The sequence below is a fragment of the Coregonus lavaretus genome (genome assembly GCF_964263955.1).
Source record: "Coregonus lavaretus genome assembly, contig: SUPER_35_unloc_1, whole genome shotgun sequence".
Lineage (NCBI taxonomy): Eukaryota > Metazoa > Chordata > Actinopteri > Salmoniformes > Salmonidae > Coregonus > Coregonus lavaretus.
The window spans coordinates 1,082,829-1,099,805 of NW_028167181.1; the positions used below are offsets into that span (position 1 = coordinate 1,082,829).

General features: G+C 44.9%; 1 protein-coding gene across 1 annotated transcript in view; it reads right to left on the minus strand.

The window, feature by feature from the left end:
- The window catches only part of galntl6 (polypeptide N-acetylgalactosaminyltransferase like 6), a 41,831-nt gene extending 26,057 nt beyond the window's left edge, over positions 1-15,774 (minus strand). The window contains exons 1-2 of the mRNA XM_084188519.1: positions 15,603-15,774; positions 12,041-12,224 (exon numbers count right to left, since the gene is read on the minus strand). Of these exons, the coding sequence (XP_084044645.1) occupies positions 12,041-12,224; positions 15,603-15,759 (341 nt within the window). The 5' untranslated portion in view covers positions 15,760-15,774. The remainder of the gene's footprint in view (positions 1-12,040; positions 12,225-15,602) is intronic.
- Positions 15,775-16,977: the final 1,203 nt, after the last annotated feature.

The window sequence follows — 16,977 nt, forward strand, 5'->3', positions numbered from 1 at the left end:
ATGTCTATGTATATAGGGCAGCAGCCTCTAAGGTGCAGGGTTGAGTAACCGGGTGGTAGCCGGCTAGTTATGGCTTTTTAACAGTCTGATGGCCTTGAGATAGAAGCTGTTTTTCAGTCTCTCGGTCCCAGCTTTGATGCACCTGTACTGACCTCGCCTTCTGGATGATAGCGGGGTGAACAGGCCGTGGCTCGGAAAAACTATATATTCCAGCTATGTCGGTGAACCACACACACGCATCTTTACTGGCTGACACATAGAGTGCACAGCATGATCAGAGGTGAGAGGTCACTTGGTCGGGTCAACAGGAAGTATAATTAAAGTGAACTATTATTTATTGAAATACAGATAGAGATGTAGATGTCCCAGAGTTAATGATCCAAGGTCAGTTTTGCATTTCACCTCCTCATGATTCTGATGACTGACAGTGTTATAATAAATAAAACACAAGGCTTAATCATGCTCCCTCTCTCTCCATCTGTCTCTCGTCTGCAGGTATGTTTTGATGTCAGAGAGGATGCCAACCCCCAGTCCCGTCATCGCCATCTCACCCGCTCTAACGGTAACCTTTGGGCCAACTGGGGGCCCAAGGCTGTTAGGAGAAACCGCTAGAGACACTATTATGTAATTGTGATGAACTGAGAGAATATTAGGGTAGCACTGTAATTCATTAATCATATGCTGCCTTCCCTGCTCCTCTGTTCTTACCTCTTTCCCTTTCTGTCTTTTACACTCTTTCTCACACCTCTCTACCCACCTCCTCTTTCCTCCTTTTTTATAATGCACACCAGATGTGCATTGAAGTACAAATTGAACTTGTATTTATAATATCATATTACAATTATAATATTTATAACGCATGTTTTATGTATTTATGAACTTCTTTCAATAAAGCGTTTCACATTGTCTACTGGTTGAAATTAAGTCTCTCATTTGATGAAATACTACACCTATCCTGTGTCCTTAGATCAACGCAGATGAAGGGAGTTAGATATTGAGATGAACCGGTTTTAGGGTATTTACATGATGCATAGGAAGTGTAGCGTACTGTTTCTTAAATTCTGTTTCTGTATATATGAATGACAAATCAGCCTTTAACAGGACTGGTAAACACTGTTGAAGTGTATCATTGTAATACATACATGCAGACACAGCATCATTCAAAGATTGGAGTTTGATACTCCTGGTGTTGGATATGACTGAAAAATAATGTCTCACAGACATTCATACCTGAACCGCACATTTATTTGCCCAGCGCCGTCCAGGGTAGGGGAGGGAATGGCCGGCAGGGATGTAGTTCAGTTGGTAGAGCATGGCGTTTGCAAAACCAGGGTTGTGGGTTCGATTCCCACGGGGGGCCAGTATGAAAAAATAATTACAAAATAATGTATGCACTCACTAACTGTAAGTCGCTCTGGATAAGAGCGTCTGCTAAATGACTAAAATGTAAATGTAAATGTAATGTACAGGCTACAATGTGGGGATCTCATGCTTGGTAATAACTACATGTATATAGGACTTGCACACTAAAGTTATATTATATTCTACTCAATCCATAGGTTTCATTAATGCCATTCAGACTGTTTTGAAGTCGATACAACAGGCTATGATAGCTGAGGTTCATAGCTAGGCTCTGAACTAATATTTATACCAAACATTTTACAGATCATACACAGATCGGCTACATAGCTAGCTACACATCCATAGGCATACAGGTATTTTTATCCTCCACTACACAATAAGCAAGAAAATAGTTAGCTAGCTACGTTACTTCAGCTGCATTGCATGGAAAATATCAGCAAGGCAAGCTGTCACGACTTCCGCTGAGGCTGCCTCCCCTCCTTGTTCGGGCAGGCTTCGGCGTTCGTCGTCACCGGCTTACTAGCCACTGCCACTCCATATATCATCATTCCATTTGTCTTGTCTTGTCAATTACACACACCTGGTTCATATCCCCTCATTAGTCCGTGTATAAGTGTTCCCTCTGCCCCCTTGTCCTTGTGGGTGACTTGAGTGTAGCTCGGTGGAGCTACTCGTACCTTGTATTGCCGGGGTAGATTATTCCCCTGTGCCTGTATTTTGTTGGAGCTACTCGTACCTTGTATTGCCGGGGTAGATTATTTCCCTGTGCCTGTATTTTGTTGTCGCTCTCCAGCGCAACTGTGTACGACGGAATAAACTCTGTATTCGGTGATTTACCCTCCTGCGCCTGACTCCTTCTAATCACACTCATCACACAAGCTTAATAAATTGTACATTCAATTTGCAGTAAATGCTTTAGCTAGCTAGATTCTTTACATCCACTGTTTCACAAGACGACAGCCTAATTTTAAAAAATGGCCTGAACAACAATGCATTGGCAGGGCAATTCAAGCAAAGCCAATATGCGGTGATAATGTATTGGGCCTATAGCTTACTGCACAATCCTCATTGCTACAGTACTGTTTTTAATTGGTTAATGTTGCATAGGCTTAAGTTTTGTAAAAAAAAAAATCTGAGTGGTAGCTCTCGGCTTGCATTTTGACTCAGAAAGTGATCTTGACTCAGAAAAGGATGGTGACCACTGCTCTAGAGTTTTCCCTGTTAACACTATCAACGTTTCCCTTTACTGTGGCAATTCTGATCGAATCAACGCAATATTAACCACTTTCAATGCAACATACTGGTAGAGCACGGCGCTTGTAACGCCAAGGTAGTGGGTTCGATCCCCGGGACCACCCATACACAAAAAAATGTATGCACGCACGACTGTAAGTCGCTTTGGATAAAAGCGTCTGCTAAATGGCATATTATTATTATATTTATTTATATACCGAAACAAAACGAACTATGCAAGAGGTTTTGTTGTAGGCAGAACGCATCGAAGTAGGATTCTATTGCATTGTCACGCACTGCTCAGCCCCTACTGTACACAGACCGGTCCGGCATAAACAATCAGAGCTGCAGTAGGCCTATATGCAAATAGACCATTGCCATATATGGATCTGTGCCATTTACTTTGAACTGGACTGTGTTTACAGCATGAGCGGTCGTGAGTAGATGGGCTTGTTTTGAGATCAAAGCGAGAGCTGCATGTAGCCACGTGTGCACATTTAGTTCATATCCTTTGCTAGTTAGTGAGTTATTAGCCCAGTTATAGATCATTTGTAGTCAGCAATAGCGGAGTGATTGCTTCCTACAAGAACACAAAACGTCTACATTTATAGGCATCTTTGAAAAGTAAGGTAAAGAGCTATTTTTTTGTCTTAAAGGGGCAGTGTTGTATTTTGAGACAGGCTTGAATAAGCTAAGTAGCCAATAGGCCGAGGGTAGCATAATTTGTCTGATTCTATGTAATAATGGTATGGGAATAATAATGCATTTTATTTTGTAAAGTGGTTTCTCGCATCAAACAACACAACAACAGTTTCAGTCACCTCCTTGTCTGAAGGACAAGTGGATAAACAGGTTAATGTCAAGCCCTGCATGTTTTCTTTCAAATGTCTCATGGAATGAAGGCCTACATTGAACACCACACATTGGCTGCTACTGTAGGCTGAATGATAGAACAGCTATTTCCATGTTAAAATGTTATGGGATGCATTTTCTCCATTGTTTGTGATGGTAGGCCACTCTGGTAGTCCCACGTTATGATCAAATAGCCACAGTAGCCTACATGGCCACTGTTAAAACTGTAACTTAAAGCGGGTACAGCATCAGTGTTCACAGTAAACGCGGCCTGGAAGTTGCACAGAATTTTCACAACGTTCAAGTTTGCACACAGCAGACCTGAAATTAGCTTAGTGCCGAAAAATATTAGAGGGAATATTGCTTATAAACACACACACACACACGAACAAACGCATGCATGTGCACACACATGCATGTCTCTGCGTGCATCCCTTTAAGCAGTTAAATTCATGGGAACGGAAGGGGGAGGATTAGTGATGTGTATAGAGGGGGAGTTGTGTGTGTGTGTGTGTGTGTGTGTGTGTGTGTGTGTGTGTGTGTGTGTGTGTGTGTAGGGGGGAGTCATTTGCAATGCAAGTCCATGCAGCCAAGGTCAGAGACTGCCAGCGGGCAAGGGGGAGTCAGCTGAGAATATAGGCCCAATGTATGTGTGTGCTATCCAGCGATACAGCTCCCTGCTGTCTCTGCATAGGTGACCCCCCCCCCCCCTCTGGATCCCCAGTTGTCATTTATTTATTTCTCTTTACATAATCCTTGAGGACGTCATGTGCAGATTGTGCGTGTGTCTGTGTGTGTCTGTGTTCAAGGTGCAGTAGTAGGAGACGGCAAGGGCACACAGTCACTGTGTCTCTGTATGGCGATTAGATTATGATTACAATGGACGAACTGTACATATCCATTATTCAATGTCCTCCGCCTCCATAGACTGCATATTATATAGAACAATGTGACCCCATTATATGGAGTCAGCTATAATGATACAATTGAATGTACGGACGGCAGCAGTGTCTTTAATATATGGATGAGAGATTATGGTAATTGTACTAATTGACCCTTCGCTAAGCCCCACCCCCAGGGGTGAAAGTAGATTTAATGTCTTACCGGTACAGGACAACCAAGTGCGCGCACACATTTTTTTTTAATGCTACAAAAAATACAGGGTAGCCTACTCTGCTGACACTGACAAACAGATCAATAAAAACGATGTTGTCTGATCCATATAATTGGCCTACGAAAAGGGGAGACACAAATACAATATGACGTCCATCTAACCTGGAGGAGGAAATTATTGTCCAAAAACAAACAAAAGTGTCACTGACCCAATGACAGACAGTGAATATGCACACTCAATGGGGATATGGTCGATGTTCTCCACTGGTGCCAATAAGAAAGGCTACTGTTCGCTTAATTAAGTTAAGAATTGTGATAACTAAAAGACAGATTGGAGTCTCTTTACAGCAATAGCCATTTACTTTCCAAACAGTTTTTCCGTGATTGTATTTTTAAATATTGAGATATGCCTGGCTGGGTCTCTCTACTTTTTACTGACAGTCGCAACTCAACAATCATCCATTTGGTATTTGCAGCGCGCGCTGCCCAAATTGCAAGCCCTTCCGACTGCAGGCTATGTGATTTAAAACGATCCACAGCTTTTTTTAAAGAAGCTAATGATCCTCTGTGGCCAAATCATGCTTTCTGTTCTAGTAGCCTATTTTGAATGATTATATTTCTTTCTGTATAGACAGGAGTAAGCTAATTAGGCTATATAATTTTGGCAATTTAATTCAATTTACTTTAAGGCTTCCCTTAGCTTTATGGACACGCCTCCTATGCCTTCTAATGTGGCAGAAACACAACCAGTCATGATGTTTTCATCTGATTGTCAAACAATCACTTAACCAAGGCGCTCCTGTAGGCTACCCATGCACATTCGTCCACTCAGAAAATAATTCCAGCATCCAAACCCCAACAGTGCACCTGCAATTTGGTGAATGGAAAGAGGCATCTGCTACAGAACAGCTACGTGTTTTGTAATGACATTCTGCAATCATCATTAGGCTTTCACTTGTAGCCTGAATTGATGAATCCACTGTTGTCCACGCCGCTCATCTCCGCCTTGTCCGCGAGCGTCTCGGCCACTCATCTCCGCCTTGACAAAATGTAAGTGTTCTCCTCAAACTACAACGCAATTTGGAGCGTATACCACCCGGTTTCCAGTCAGTTCGCCAATTTGTCATGCGGCTGACATGCAGTAATGTTAAATAATGGTGTAATAGGGACATTTTCCTGAGAAGTCCAATTCCCCCTTCTAACCACTGGCGAAATCCCCTCACAATGATCTCAAACTGTGTTTTTAATACACAATGAAATTAAACACAGACTACCTACCCCTTGCTAATCAGGAAACTCTAGGGTATGTTGTGGTGGACTGTCAATTGCTTCATGTGAACCTGGTCAAATCATGTTTGTTGTGTAGCTAGCCACTGATTGGCTCTGAATTCACTGTGAGCATGCAGTCAAAGCTACAACAACTTTGGAGCAAACTAGTGCTCTGAAATCGTATCCTGATGTGGACAGCTGATGAGAGTTAACATGGCTAACATACATTTAGAGAAAACACGTTATATTAAGTGGCTAGCTAGCTAGCGTTAGCAATGTTTGGTGGTCAATAAGACTGAGACTGAGAACCACCTGAGCTAGTAAACAATGTAACAAAAGTATAATTTTGCATTAGAAAAATATTCCAACATGCTCTGCATTTCAGGAATCCCAGTAGCAAGTACTCCTGCTCAATTATTAAGCCATTTCACTTTTTATTTTTTTTATAAAACTCTGTTTTTCCCACTGCCCTCACTGGCTTTCATGTGTTTCAAACATGAGGAGTCGGACTAAACCACAGATGCTATCCATTAGAGCACTGCGATTGGTTGGCCAGAATTCTGGGGAGGGGCTTAGCGAAGGGTAAATTGAGTCGATCCAGTATGTACAGTATGTAAAGCAGATCGTGATAATAGTGTTGTTGCTCTGTTAGGCCATTAGGTGGCGATATGACATCAGATATAGACAGAGAGAGGGGTCAGAGTGTAGTTCATGTCATGATCTGAATGTAGAGTAGGGAAGTGTGTGTGTATGTGTCGGGGTGTGTGTGTGTGAGGGGGATGTAATGTCATTTAGCAAGAGCGAGTAATGCCCGTCGAAATGCGTTGTGACAAAGTTAAATTATCAAGTTTAATTTAGTTCTGCTGTGCTAGGACAGATCGACACACACACACACACACACACACACACACACACACACACACACACACACACACACACACACACACACACACACACACACAGACAGACAGACAGAGCATAAAAAAAGAAGCTAAATGTGCCTTCTCAATGGATCAGTCATTTCACAATGAGCTGTGATCCAGATTGAGGAACTGCTTTCATCTGATAACAAGCGCTAAGATCTATATAAGGCATTTTAGAGGAGCACACTTCACACATGCCAATGTGTAGGTGCTGAACGTGGCAGGCAGGCAGGCGGGTAGAAATGGTTGGAGGGAGGGAAGGCATGCAGGCAGGTGTGTAGGAAGGCAGGGAGGGAGTGAGGGAAGGAATCAGAAAGGCAGGGAGGGAGTGAGGGAGGGAGTCAGGAAGGCAGGGAGGGAGTGAGGGAGGGAGTCAGGATGGCAGGGAGGGAGTGAGGGAGGGAGTCAGTAAGGCAGGCAGGGAGGGAGTGAGTGAGGGAGTCAGGAAGGCAGGGAGGGAGTGAGTGAGGGAGGAAGTCAGGAAGGCAGACGGGGACAGGCAGGCAGGCAGGCCTGCAGCCGTATGTGGCGCCATTGCTAGAAAGGCAGGAGGGATTTATTGAAAGCCTGTGGAATCCTGTATCATGGCACCTCCACTCCTCCACACCTAGCAGTAGAGCCTCATTACCAGTCCATCAGGTTTGTCTCTTCCCCTCTCTCTTCCTCTCTCTCTTCCTCTCTCTCTTCTGGAACGGAAAGGAGAGTGTGAACAATCAGAGTTGCCCCATTTTGTCTAACTCTCCCACTCTCCCACTCTTTTGCCTTTTTAGTTTTTTTCAAACAGAGGTAAAGAGGGAAATCGTCCGAGCCGGACCAAGTTGTTTTCTTTCCTTCTTCCTCCCTTCACTCCTCTGACAGTATAAATCCACAGAATGTCCTGACTTGACGTGAAAGATGGTGGTCCTTGTAGTTTCACACAGAGAAAGGGCTGTTCACAAACAGATGGACTAACTAATGTATTAAGTATTTTACATCAAGTATTTTACCATTTGGTCAATAACAAAAGTTTCTCAATACTTTGTTATATACACTTTGTTGGCAATGACACAGGTCAAACGTTTTCTGTAAGTCTTCACAAGGTTTTCACACACTGTTGCTGGTATTTTGGCCCATTCCTCCATGCAGATCTCCTCTAGAGCAGTGATGTTTTGGGGCTGTCGCTGGGCAACACGGACTTTCAACTCCCTCCAAAGATTTTCTATGGGGCTGAGATCTGGAGACTGGCTTGGCCACTCCAGGACCTTGAAATGCTTCTTACGAAGCCACTCCTTCGTTGCCCGGGCGGTGTGTTTGGGATCATTGTCATGCTGAAAGACCCAGCCACGTTTCATCTTCAATGCCCTTGCTGATGGAAGGAGGTTTTCACTCAAAATCTCACGATACATGGCCCCATTCATTCTTTCCTTTACACGGATCAGTCGTCCTGGTCCCTTTGCAGAGAAACAGCCCCAAAGCATGATGTTTCCACCCCCATGCTTCACAGTAGGTATGGTGTTCTTTGGATGCAACTCAGCATTCTTTGTCCTCCAAACACGACGAGTTGAGTTTTTACCAAAAAGTTCTATTTTGGTTTCATCTGACCATATGATATTCTCCCAATCCTCTTCTGGATCATCCAAATGCACTCTAGCAAACTTCAGACGGGCCTGGACATGTACTGGCTTAAGCAGGGGGACACGTCTGGCACTGCAGGATTTGAGTCCCTGGCGGCGTAGTGTGTTACTGATGGTAGGCTTTGTTACTTTGGTCCCAGCTCTCTGCAGGTCATTCACTAGGTCCCCCCGTGTGGTTCTGGGATTTTTGCTCACCGTTCTTGTGATCATTTTGACCCCACAGGGTGAGATCTTGCGTGGAGCCCCAGATCAAGGGAGATTATCAGTGGTCTTGTATGTCTTCCATTTCCTAATAATTGCTCCCACAGTTGATTTCTTCAAACCAAGCTGCTTACCTATTGCAGATTCAGTCTTCCCAGCCTGGTGCAGGTCTACAATTTTGTTTCTGGTGTCCTTTGACAGCTCCTTGGTCTTGGCCATAGTGGAGTTTGGAGTGTGACTGTTTGAGGTTGTGGACAGGTGTCTTTTATACTGATAACAAGTTCAAACAGGTGCCATTAATACAGGTAACGAGTGAAGGACAGAGGAGCCTCTTAAAGAAGAAGTTACAGGTCTGTGAGAGCCAGAAATCTTGCTTGTTTGTAGGTGACCAAATACTTATTTTCCACCATAATTTGCAAATAAATGCATTAAAAATCCTACAATGTGATTTTCTGGATTTTTTTTTCTCAATTTGTCTGTCATAGTTGACGTGTACCTATGATGAAAATTACAGGCCTCTCTCATCTTTCTAAGTGGGAGAACTTGCACAATTGGTGGCTGACTAAATACTTTTCTTCCCCACTGTATGTGTGTTCTGTAGAATCATTCCAATGAAGTAGAAGCCTTGGCCTAAGCTAGTTCTTTATATTACATTGTTCCTCCCTGTTGGATATTCTTCTTAATCTCCCAGAGAGACAAGGTTGTGATGAGGAATGTGTCCAGATATTCAGCTTGGTATCACAACACCCATGAAGAAATACTGGTCTCGATATTGATTTTACTCAAAGTGTTTTCCCTTGACTTCGATTTCTCTTCCTTGTCTCCTCTTCGTGTTTTTAACTTCTCTTTTCTCGAACAGATGGACAAAAACTGGTTTAAAAAAAAGTCTCAATAGCAAGGGGATTTAAAAGGAGCAAGTCTTTCACACAGATTGTCCTCTACGTGAGATGAATGTGATGACACAGTAGGTGATATAGATATAACTCCTTGATGTCTTTGTTTAGAACATGGAAGAGTATTTTTCAGAAAACGTACGTGGCTCACTAACAGTACAGCACTAAAAGTATGTGTTCAGCGTTGTTCGACCAAGCAATAAGTGAAAATGGAATGGTCTTAGTATTGTGTCTGCTGATACAAATGAAAATGCCTTCAATACAGTACGTGCTCGACTTTCAAAGTGCGATTATGATTGCAAAAACTCATTCCACCAGAACTTTTCATATTTGAGTCAACCCCACACAGTGATTTTTCTCAAATAAGCCACTCGAGTCTAAATATATTGGTGCAGTGGTAATATCATTTAAACTGTCATAATTTCAGTGTACCCGCCCGCCCCATGTTCACATTACCAAACAGCATTGTGAGTATTATCTTGGTTGAACAGAATCCCTCTCCCATTGCCAAACATGCCAGATGGAGGCAGTTTGGGAAAATGTAACATTTCATGAGCATCATCCTTCTGCATTAATTCCCTTAATGAATCCCCATTTAGCACCGCTTTGACTGGGAGACCTGTTGTAATAGGACACACACACACACACACACACATTGAAAGTTTAGGATGAGGGAGCTGAGATGAGTAAGCCGTGTGGGAGGGTTAAAGGTCTGGTTTATCAGTGCAACAGGATGGGGCCTGGGAGGCCTGGCTGGGAGTCTGGCTGTGTGAGTTGTACTGGCTGGCTCCAGAGAGGATCCATGGATTCATGCCTGGTAGGGGGGTGCAGGCTGGGCCTCCGGGCCTATAGGGGAGCATACAAGGCTGGGCAGCCTACTGTGAGCTGCCCTGGGCCAAGTCCTTAGAGTCTGGAAGAGTAGGAGGCTGCAGCAGCCTGGGGGGATAGTCTGGGAACAGGGAGAGGGTTCATAGGAAGGTAGGAGGGCTGTCTGTCTGTCTTTCTGTCTGTCTGGGTTTAGGATAAGAAGAGGACCATTGAGTGTGGAGAGCTTAGCCTCAGGCTATAGGCAGAGAGGTTGGAGATGTGGATAAAGGGAACCAGGAATGAGAGCTGGTGTTATAGAATTTAAATGAGGTAGAGGTTCAGATCCAGGGGTGCACGGCATTGAGCTGTCAGTATTTTGGGCAAGTTGCGGTAGAGGTGGGGGGAGGATATTTTGTTGTCCTGGGAAAGGTCTAGATATGAGGAAGGAGGGAGCCAGTAGTCAAGGAAAACAGAAAACTCTGACTGCTGATTGATTTCTGAGTAGGTGGCCAAGAATGTGGATAAGCACACATGTGCACACACCCCCCACCCACCTCACCCCTACATTTACCATCTCAGCATTTACACAGTTTAACCCCTGATGATGCCGTTGCCCTTGAGGAGGACAAGTGATGACTTGCTTCATTAATAAAACATACTGTATTGTATCTCTGTATAAACGGAGGACATGTAAAATGCCAACCTCTCCCTGTGACCTGGGAAAAAAGTGTCTGCTGACTGGGTAAAGCTACGTCTGCGTACAAAATGGCACCCTATCACCTATTTAGTGTACTCCTTTTGACCAGGGCCCTTAGGGGAAAGGGTGCCATTTGGGACACAGCCTAGAAGTAACACCCACTGGATCATCCTGCTCTGCCTCTACGTCAGTGGGGCTTTCATCTTCTAGGGGCCTTCTACCTACGTACCTCTGTAAATCTGTGAGCTGCCGCCAGTGGGAGCCTGACGCATTAAAGAGATCAAAAAAAGGTGTTGGTTCAGATGTGTATCTTTAACAGCAAGTCCTTACGTAGGATAGGATAGGATAGGATGAACTCTTATCTCCCCGAGGAAAAAAATTGTCTTAAGACACACAGTGTAGACCTAGATCACTAAGATATTTTAGGGCGTCAAGAGTGACTAACTGGACAGCTTGCCAGACATTTCTGGGGGTCTAAAGAGAGGTTAGTGGTTTCCTTTAAGCATTCATTGTACACACAGTAATAGCAGCAAGTAAAAAGTCCCTAGCAGGGGAACGAGAGAGTGAGCCAGAGGAGTCAGTCACAGTGAAGAGTAGAGGATGTTACAGATCAGTGACTGCTGTGCCACTCCCTATCCCCTATCCTCTATCACCTTCTCACACATTTCACCCCCAGCTGGCGACGCAGCCAAGGCATTAAGCCCAGGATTAATTTAGAGGGCTAGCAGAGGAAATTAGCTTTCTAGCTTTCTCACCTCACCTCCTCGCTGCCTTGCTGCACCACTGTGATCTGTTCTAGTAACTGACTGGGGGAAATGATTCAGCCGTGCGGCTTGTAGCAGGCTGGTGTCGTGTGTCATAAATTAAGCTGCGTTCACACAGGCAGCCCAATTCTGATATTTTTTTTCCACTAATTGGTGTTTTGACCAATCACATCAGATCTTTTCAAATCAGATCTTTCTCAGAGCTGATCTGATTGGTCAAAATACCATAATTATCTAAATTGGGCTGCCTGTCTATGACATATATAAGGTGGTTGAAAGGTGTGTGTGTGTGTGTATGATTGCGTGTACTCACTCATAGGGATCACTTGTGTCGGGGCCCTGGAGCTCTGGAGGGATGGGGATGCGTTTGTAGTACATCTCCCAGTCGAAGGCTCCCCTCATGGCGTCCCCAGCCTGGGCTTCATAACCAAAGTGGTTGTGGTCGATCACGTCAATCATAGGGCACACGATGGTCTTGGGGTTCTGGGCAATCTGGTCTTTATGGGGGATGGAACAACAGAGAGAAAGAGTGTGGGCATGCATCAATCACCATACCCTGCTGTTCTCTTTCTTTCTTTCTTCATTTTCTTTTCTCTCTCTTGTTTTTCTCTCTCCATTTCTCTGACATACACATAGGGAGTGGAACCAGGGCAATTGCTTTTGTTCCCTTGGACCTCCCTCCCTCCTTCCCCTTATGTGGAGGTCTCTGGGCAGCTCTGCTCCTCCTACTGCGAGTCACTGGACGATTAGAAACAATTACAGCGTTTCAAAGTAGGTTGGCTCCGTAGAGGCCTGAGAGCCAACCTCGACATGTCAGTCTGCCGTGTGTGTGTGACTGAGCCGAGCAGCGCTAAGCCGTCCCAGATCTGTCACACCCCGCCCACCCCGCCCACCTCTCTCCTCTGTGGGCCGTGTGTGCTGGACCAGGGAAAGCAGGGGAGCAGAGTCCCAACACCACAGCACTGAGACTAATGGGGAGTGACTGTACAGTATTGTACTGGACACACCTTACTACCAATACTGTAGCCTGGTCCCAGATCTGTTTGTGGTCCTATGCCATGGGGCTCAGTAATGGTAGCCTGCTCCCAGATCTGTTTATGGCCAACTTCTATAAGGTCATTGTCATGCAGCATGGCGAACAGTATGGTGGCGGGTTTCCCACATGGTTAAGAATGAATTGAATTGGCATATGGAAGGCTGTACAAGCAGTAGCTACCCAGCTATACAACCCCCTCGGCCCTGCCAATATAAATATACAGAAACTATTGATTTTAATCCGTTTTTGTTTGTGTGCAATTCTCTGTAATATTCATCCCATGTGCTTACTGTGGCACAATCCTTTGTTTTATTCCCTCACAATTCCAGTGCTGCGGCTAAGTAGTCTAAATCTGAATCCCCATGACACCATCTTAATGGGCCTGCATGGATGCATCTGAAACAAAAGAGTAAACGAGAAAGAGAGAGAAAGAGAGAGAAAGAGAGAACGAGAGAGACCGAGAGAGAAAGAGAGAAAGAGAGAGAAAGAGAGAAAGAGAGAGAAAGCGAGAGAGAGAGAGAGAAAGAACGAGAGAGAACAAGAGAGAAAGAGAGAATGAGAGAGAAAGAGAACGAGAGAGAACGAGAGAGAAAGAGAGAGAAAGAGAGAGAACGAGAAAGAGAGAGAGAGAAAGAGAACGAGAGAGAACGAGAGAGAACGAGAGAGAACGAGAGAGAGAGAGAGAGAGAGAAAGAGAGAAAACGAGAGAGAAAGAGAAAGAGAGAACGAGAGCGAACGAGAGAAAAAGAGAGAGAACGAGAGAGAAAGAGAGAACGAGAGAGAAAGAGAGAGAACGAGAGAGAAAGAGAGAGAACGAGAGAGAGAGAGAGACAGAGAACGAGAGAGAACGAGAGAGAAAGAGAGAGAACGAGAGAGAACGAGAGAGAAAGAGAGAGAGAGAGAGAAAGAGAGAGAGAGAACGAGAGAGAACTAGAGAGAAAGAGAGAGAAAGAGAGAGAGAGAGAAAGAGAGAGAGAGAACGAGAGAGAACTAGAGAGAAAGAGAGAGAAAGAGAGAGAACGAGAGAAAAAGCTCCCAATTGTAATGAAATAGAAATTAATAAAAAGGTGAATAACAAACGGGAAGGGAACTCTCCAGAGCTCATTAAACGAGAAGGGATTGCATTTCAAATGCAGCAGTCAGGTGAAAAAGAAAAAGAGGTAATCCCCCAAGTTGACATGCCCACACTTCCTTATCCCATAGAGCGGTTATTTCAAAGTTGTTCTGTTCGTTATGTGGGGTGTACATTATGTCCTTTGATCAAGGTAAGATCCAGGGTTTGTAGGAGATCCAAGGAGAGAGGAAGCATTAGATTCAGAGAGCAGTGATAAAACCTGGCCTGTTAATTAGAATGGTGTGGTGTTGGGAGTCTTAGATCTACACTCACAGCAGGCGTGAGGAGAGAGAGGTAGAGGTGAGAGAAAGCTGGAGAGAGAAAGATAAAGACATTGAGAGAGAAGAGAAAGAAAGAAAGAAAGAAAGAAAGAAAGAAAGAAAGAAAGAAAGAAAGAAAGAAAGAAAGAAAGAAAGAAAGAGAACTAAAGAAAGACAGACAGCAAATCCCTGTATTCCACTGATCTGATATCAGAGCCCGGCAGGATGATGGCATGTGTCACCTTGCCTGGGGTTCACCGCAGTATCTCCTCCACTCTATTCATACATGCGAGCCCCACAGCGCAGCATGGCCTCCCTCATCCGCCTGCCTCCTCCGCCTCACGCCCCACATTACATCAGCCTCCCAAATGGCACCCTTTTCCCTTTATAGTGCACTACTTTTGACAAGGGCCCATAGGAAAGTAGTGCACTATAAAGGGAATAGAGTGCCATTTGGGACACATCCCTCATCAGCCTCGATCTGTTCTGCTCTTTTGACAGGCAGGCGGCTCCATTCCAACCAATTAAAGACCCCCATACTGCGAGGCCTCTCTCTCCGCTAGCCAGAAGACAATGGGGCCATGTTGTGGAATGGTGGCGGTGGTGTGGCTATTATCTACTATTATTAGTATTATCATAGGGACCTGGGAGTACATATCTATCATACCTTTAATGGGAATCACAGTCCCTGTGTGATTGAGTACAGTAATGGGTGTAATCACTTCACATCCATTTATTCTGACGGTGCTGGGAGATGGCTATTAACAGCGCACATGTTCACAGGCCACATGTGAGGCGACAGCCCAGGAGGTGGTTTTCCTCGATGCTTAGGGTTGCACCCCTGGAGGGGCGCCGAGAGCGTGCATTGAACATGGATTCAAGCTAAGGCTGCGGCGCTCTTTCATCAAACAAACTACAGAAAAAGAGAGATATTTCCTTTGTGAAACTGACAGATATAGAGGTGTGAGACAAGCCAGTTTTCGTACAGAGATAAAAGAAAAGAAACTGCATCAAACAACCTTCCTCCCTTCACACTCTCTCACGTTCTCTTCCTCCACCTGTCCCCCTTTCCTTCACTCTCCTGGCCCAAACTTCTCCCTGGAGCCACTCTCTCTTACAGAGAGAAAAAATGAGTAAAAGATGCACCTTCCCTTCTCCGTCCCACTTTGTCCCCTGCTTCTCCACCCCTCCCCACTTTCCTTTCCCTGCTCACTCCTCTCCTGGCCCAAACCTCTCCCTGTATAAGCCTTTTATGTTATCTCTACCTGCAGCTACGCTCTGTGACTCCGCTCCAGTCGACTCACCGAGCAGGGGGGACTACACCTTGTTTTGCTGGTCCACACACACACACACACACACACACACACACACACACACACACACACACACACACACACACACACACACACACACACACACACACACACACACACAGACACAGACAGACAGACACACACACACTCACCAAGCAGGGGGGGCAGCCAGTTGACGTTGGCCTCACAGTGAGAGTCCAGGAAGGTGAGGACTTCTCCCTTGGCCACCGAGGCCCCCAGCAGACGGGTACGGATCAGACCCTCCCTCTTCTTGGTCCGAACGATGCGCACCTTGGGGAACCGGGCCATGTACTCCTCCAGGCGGCCCTTCAGGTGCTCTGGGAAGGAGAGAAAGAGGAAGAGAGAGAAAAGGTTAGAAATTAAATGCATCCCTGTACAGTACATTGTTCAAAGATCATCTATTCACCTTTCTGCCGCAGAGAAAGAGAGAAGGGAGTGTTATAAAAGGATATCCATCCCTATCCATTATTTAGTACATGGTTTATGATCACCTTTGTCACACAGCAGAGAGAGAGAGAGAGAGAGAGAGAGAGAGAGAGAGAGAGAGAGAGAGAGAGAGAGAGAGAGAGAGAGAGAGAGAGAGAGAGAGAGAGAGAGAGAGAATTTATAAGAGGATAATGGCATTCCACAAATGTATCTCTATAACTTATACCATGTAGCCATATGCCCACACCGTATACAGTATGTGTTAAGATCACCTTTGTGTCACAAAGAGAGAGAGAGGAGAAAGGAGAGCGAGGGAGAGACGAGTGGAGGCGGGGGTGGTGATGTTAGGCCCCGGCTGCTCATCAGCTCAAGCTATCTCCAGGCTACTGATGGGGCTGATTATTCTGGATGTGCCTGAGCAGGGAGGGTCACCAATCAGCTTGTCGTGCCGGAGAGATACTTATGTCATCATTACCAGAGACGGGAGGGGATGACACTCTAGGTAGATTACACAGACCAAGGAGGTGTCAGATGGTACATTATGAAATACAGAGGAGGGAGAGAGAGGTAGAAAGCAGAGAGAGAGCAGAGAGAGAGAGAGAAACAATCAGTGTTGCTCTCTTCCTTGAAACAGGATGTAATTCAGGGTAGGGAGAGAGAGGAACGACAGAGAGAAAAGGGGATACAGAAAAGTAAAAGAAAAAGAAAGAAAGAGATGGAAAGAACAAAAGAGGGAGAGAGGGGTAAGAGGGAAAAAAAGAAAAGCGAGAGAGAGAAGGGCAGAGCGATGATAAGAGAAAGAGAGAGAGAATTTCATCTCTAGTGATGTGTTAATCTAATCTTGCTATTGTTTCACCATTCTCCTGGTCCCATTCAAGGGCATTAACGGTTAACGTCCCTTAAGATTGCCCCAGTGTTAACACTTAATTGAATAGTTGAATTGGCCTTGGTGGCCTTGGCAGTGGTATAGAGGCCCACCTGATAAACCAAGGAAAATAACATGGTGGCAAGGCTAACCTATATAAGGACTTCATAACCTATACAAGACGCATTCATAAGCAGTAAATAAGCATTTCATAC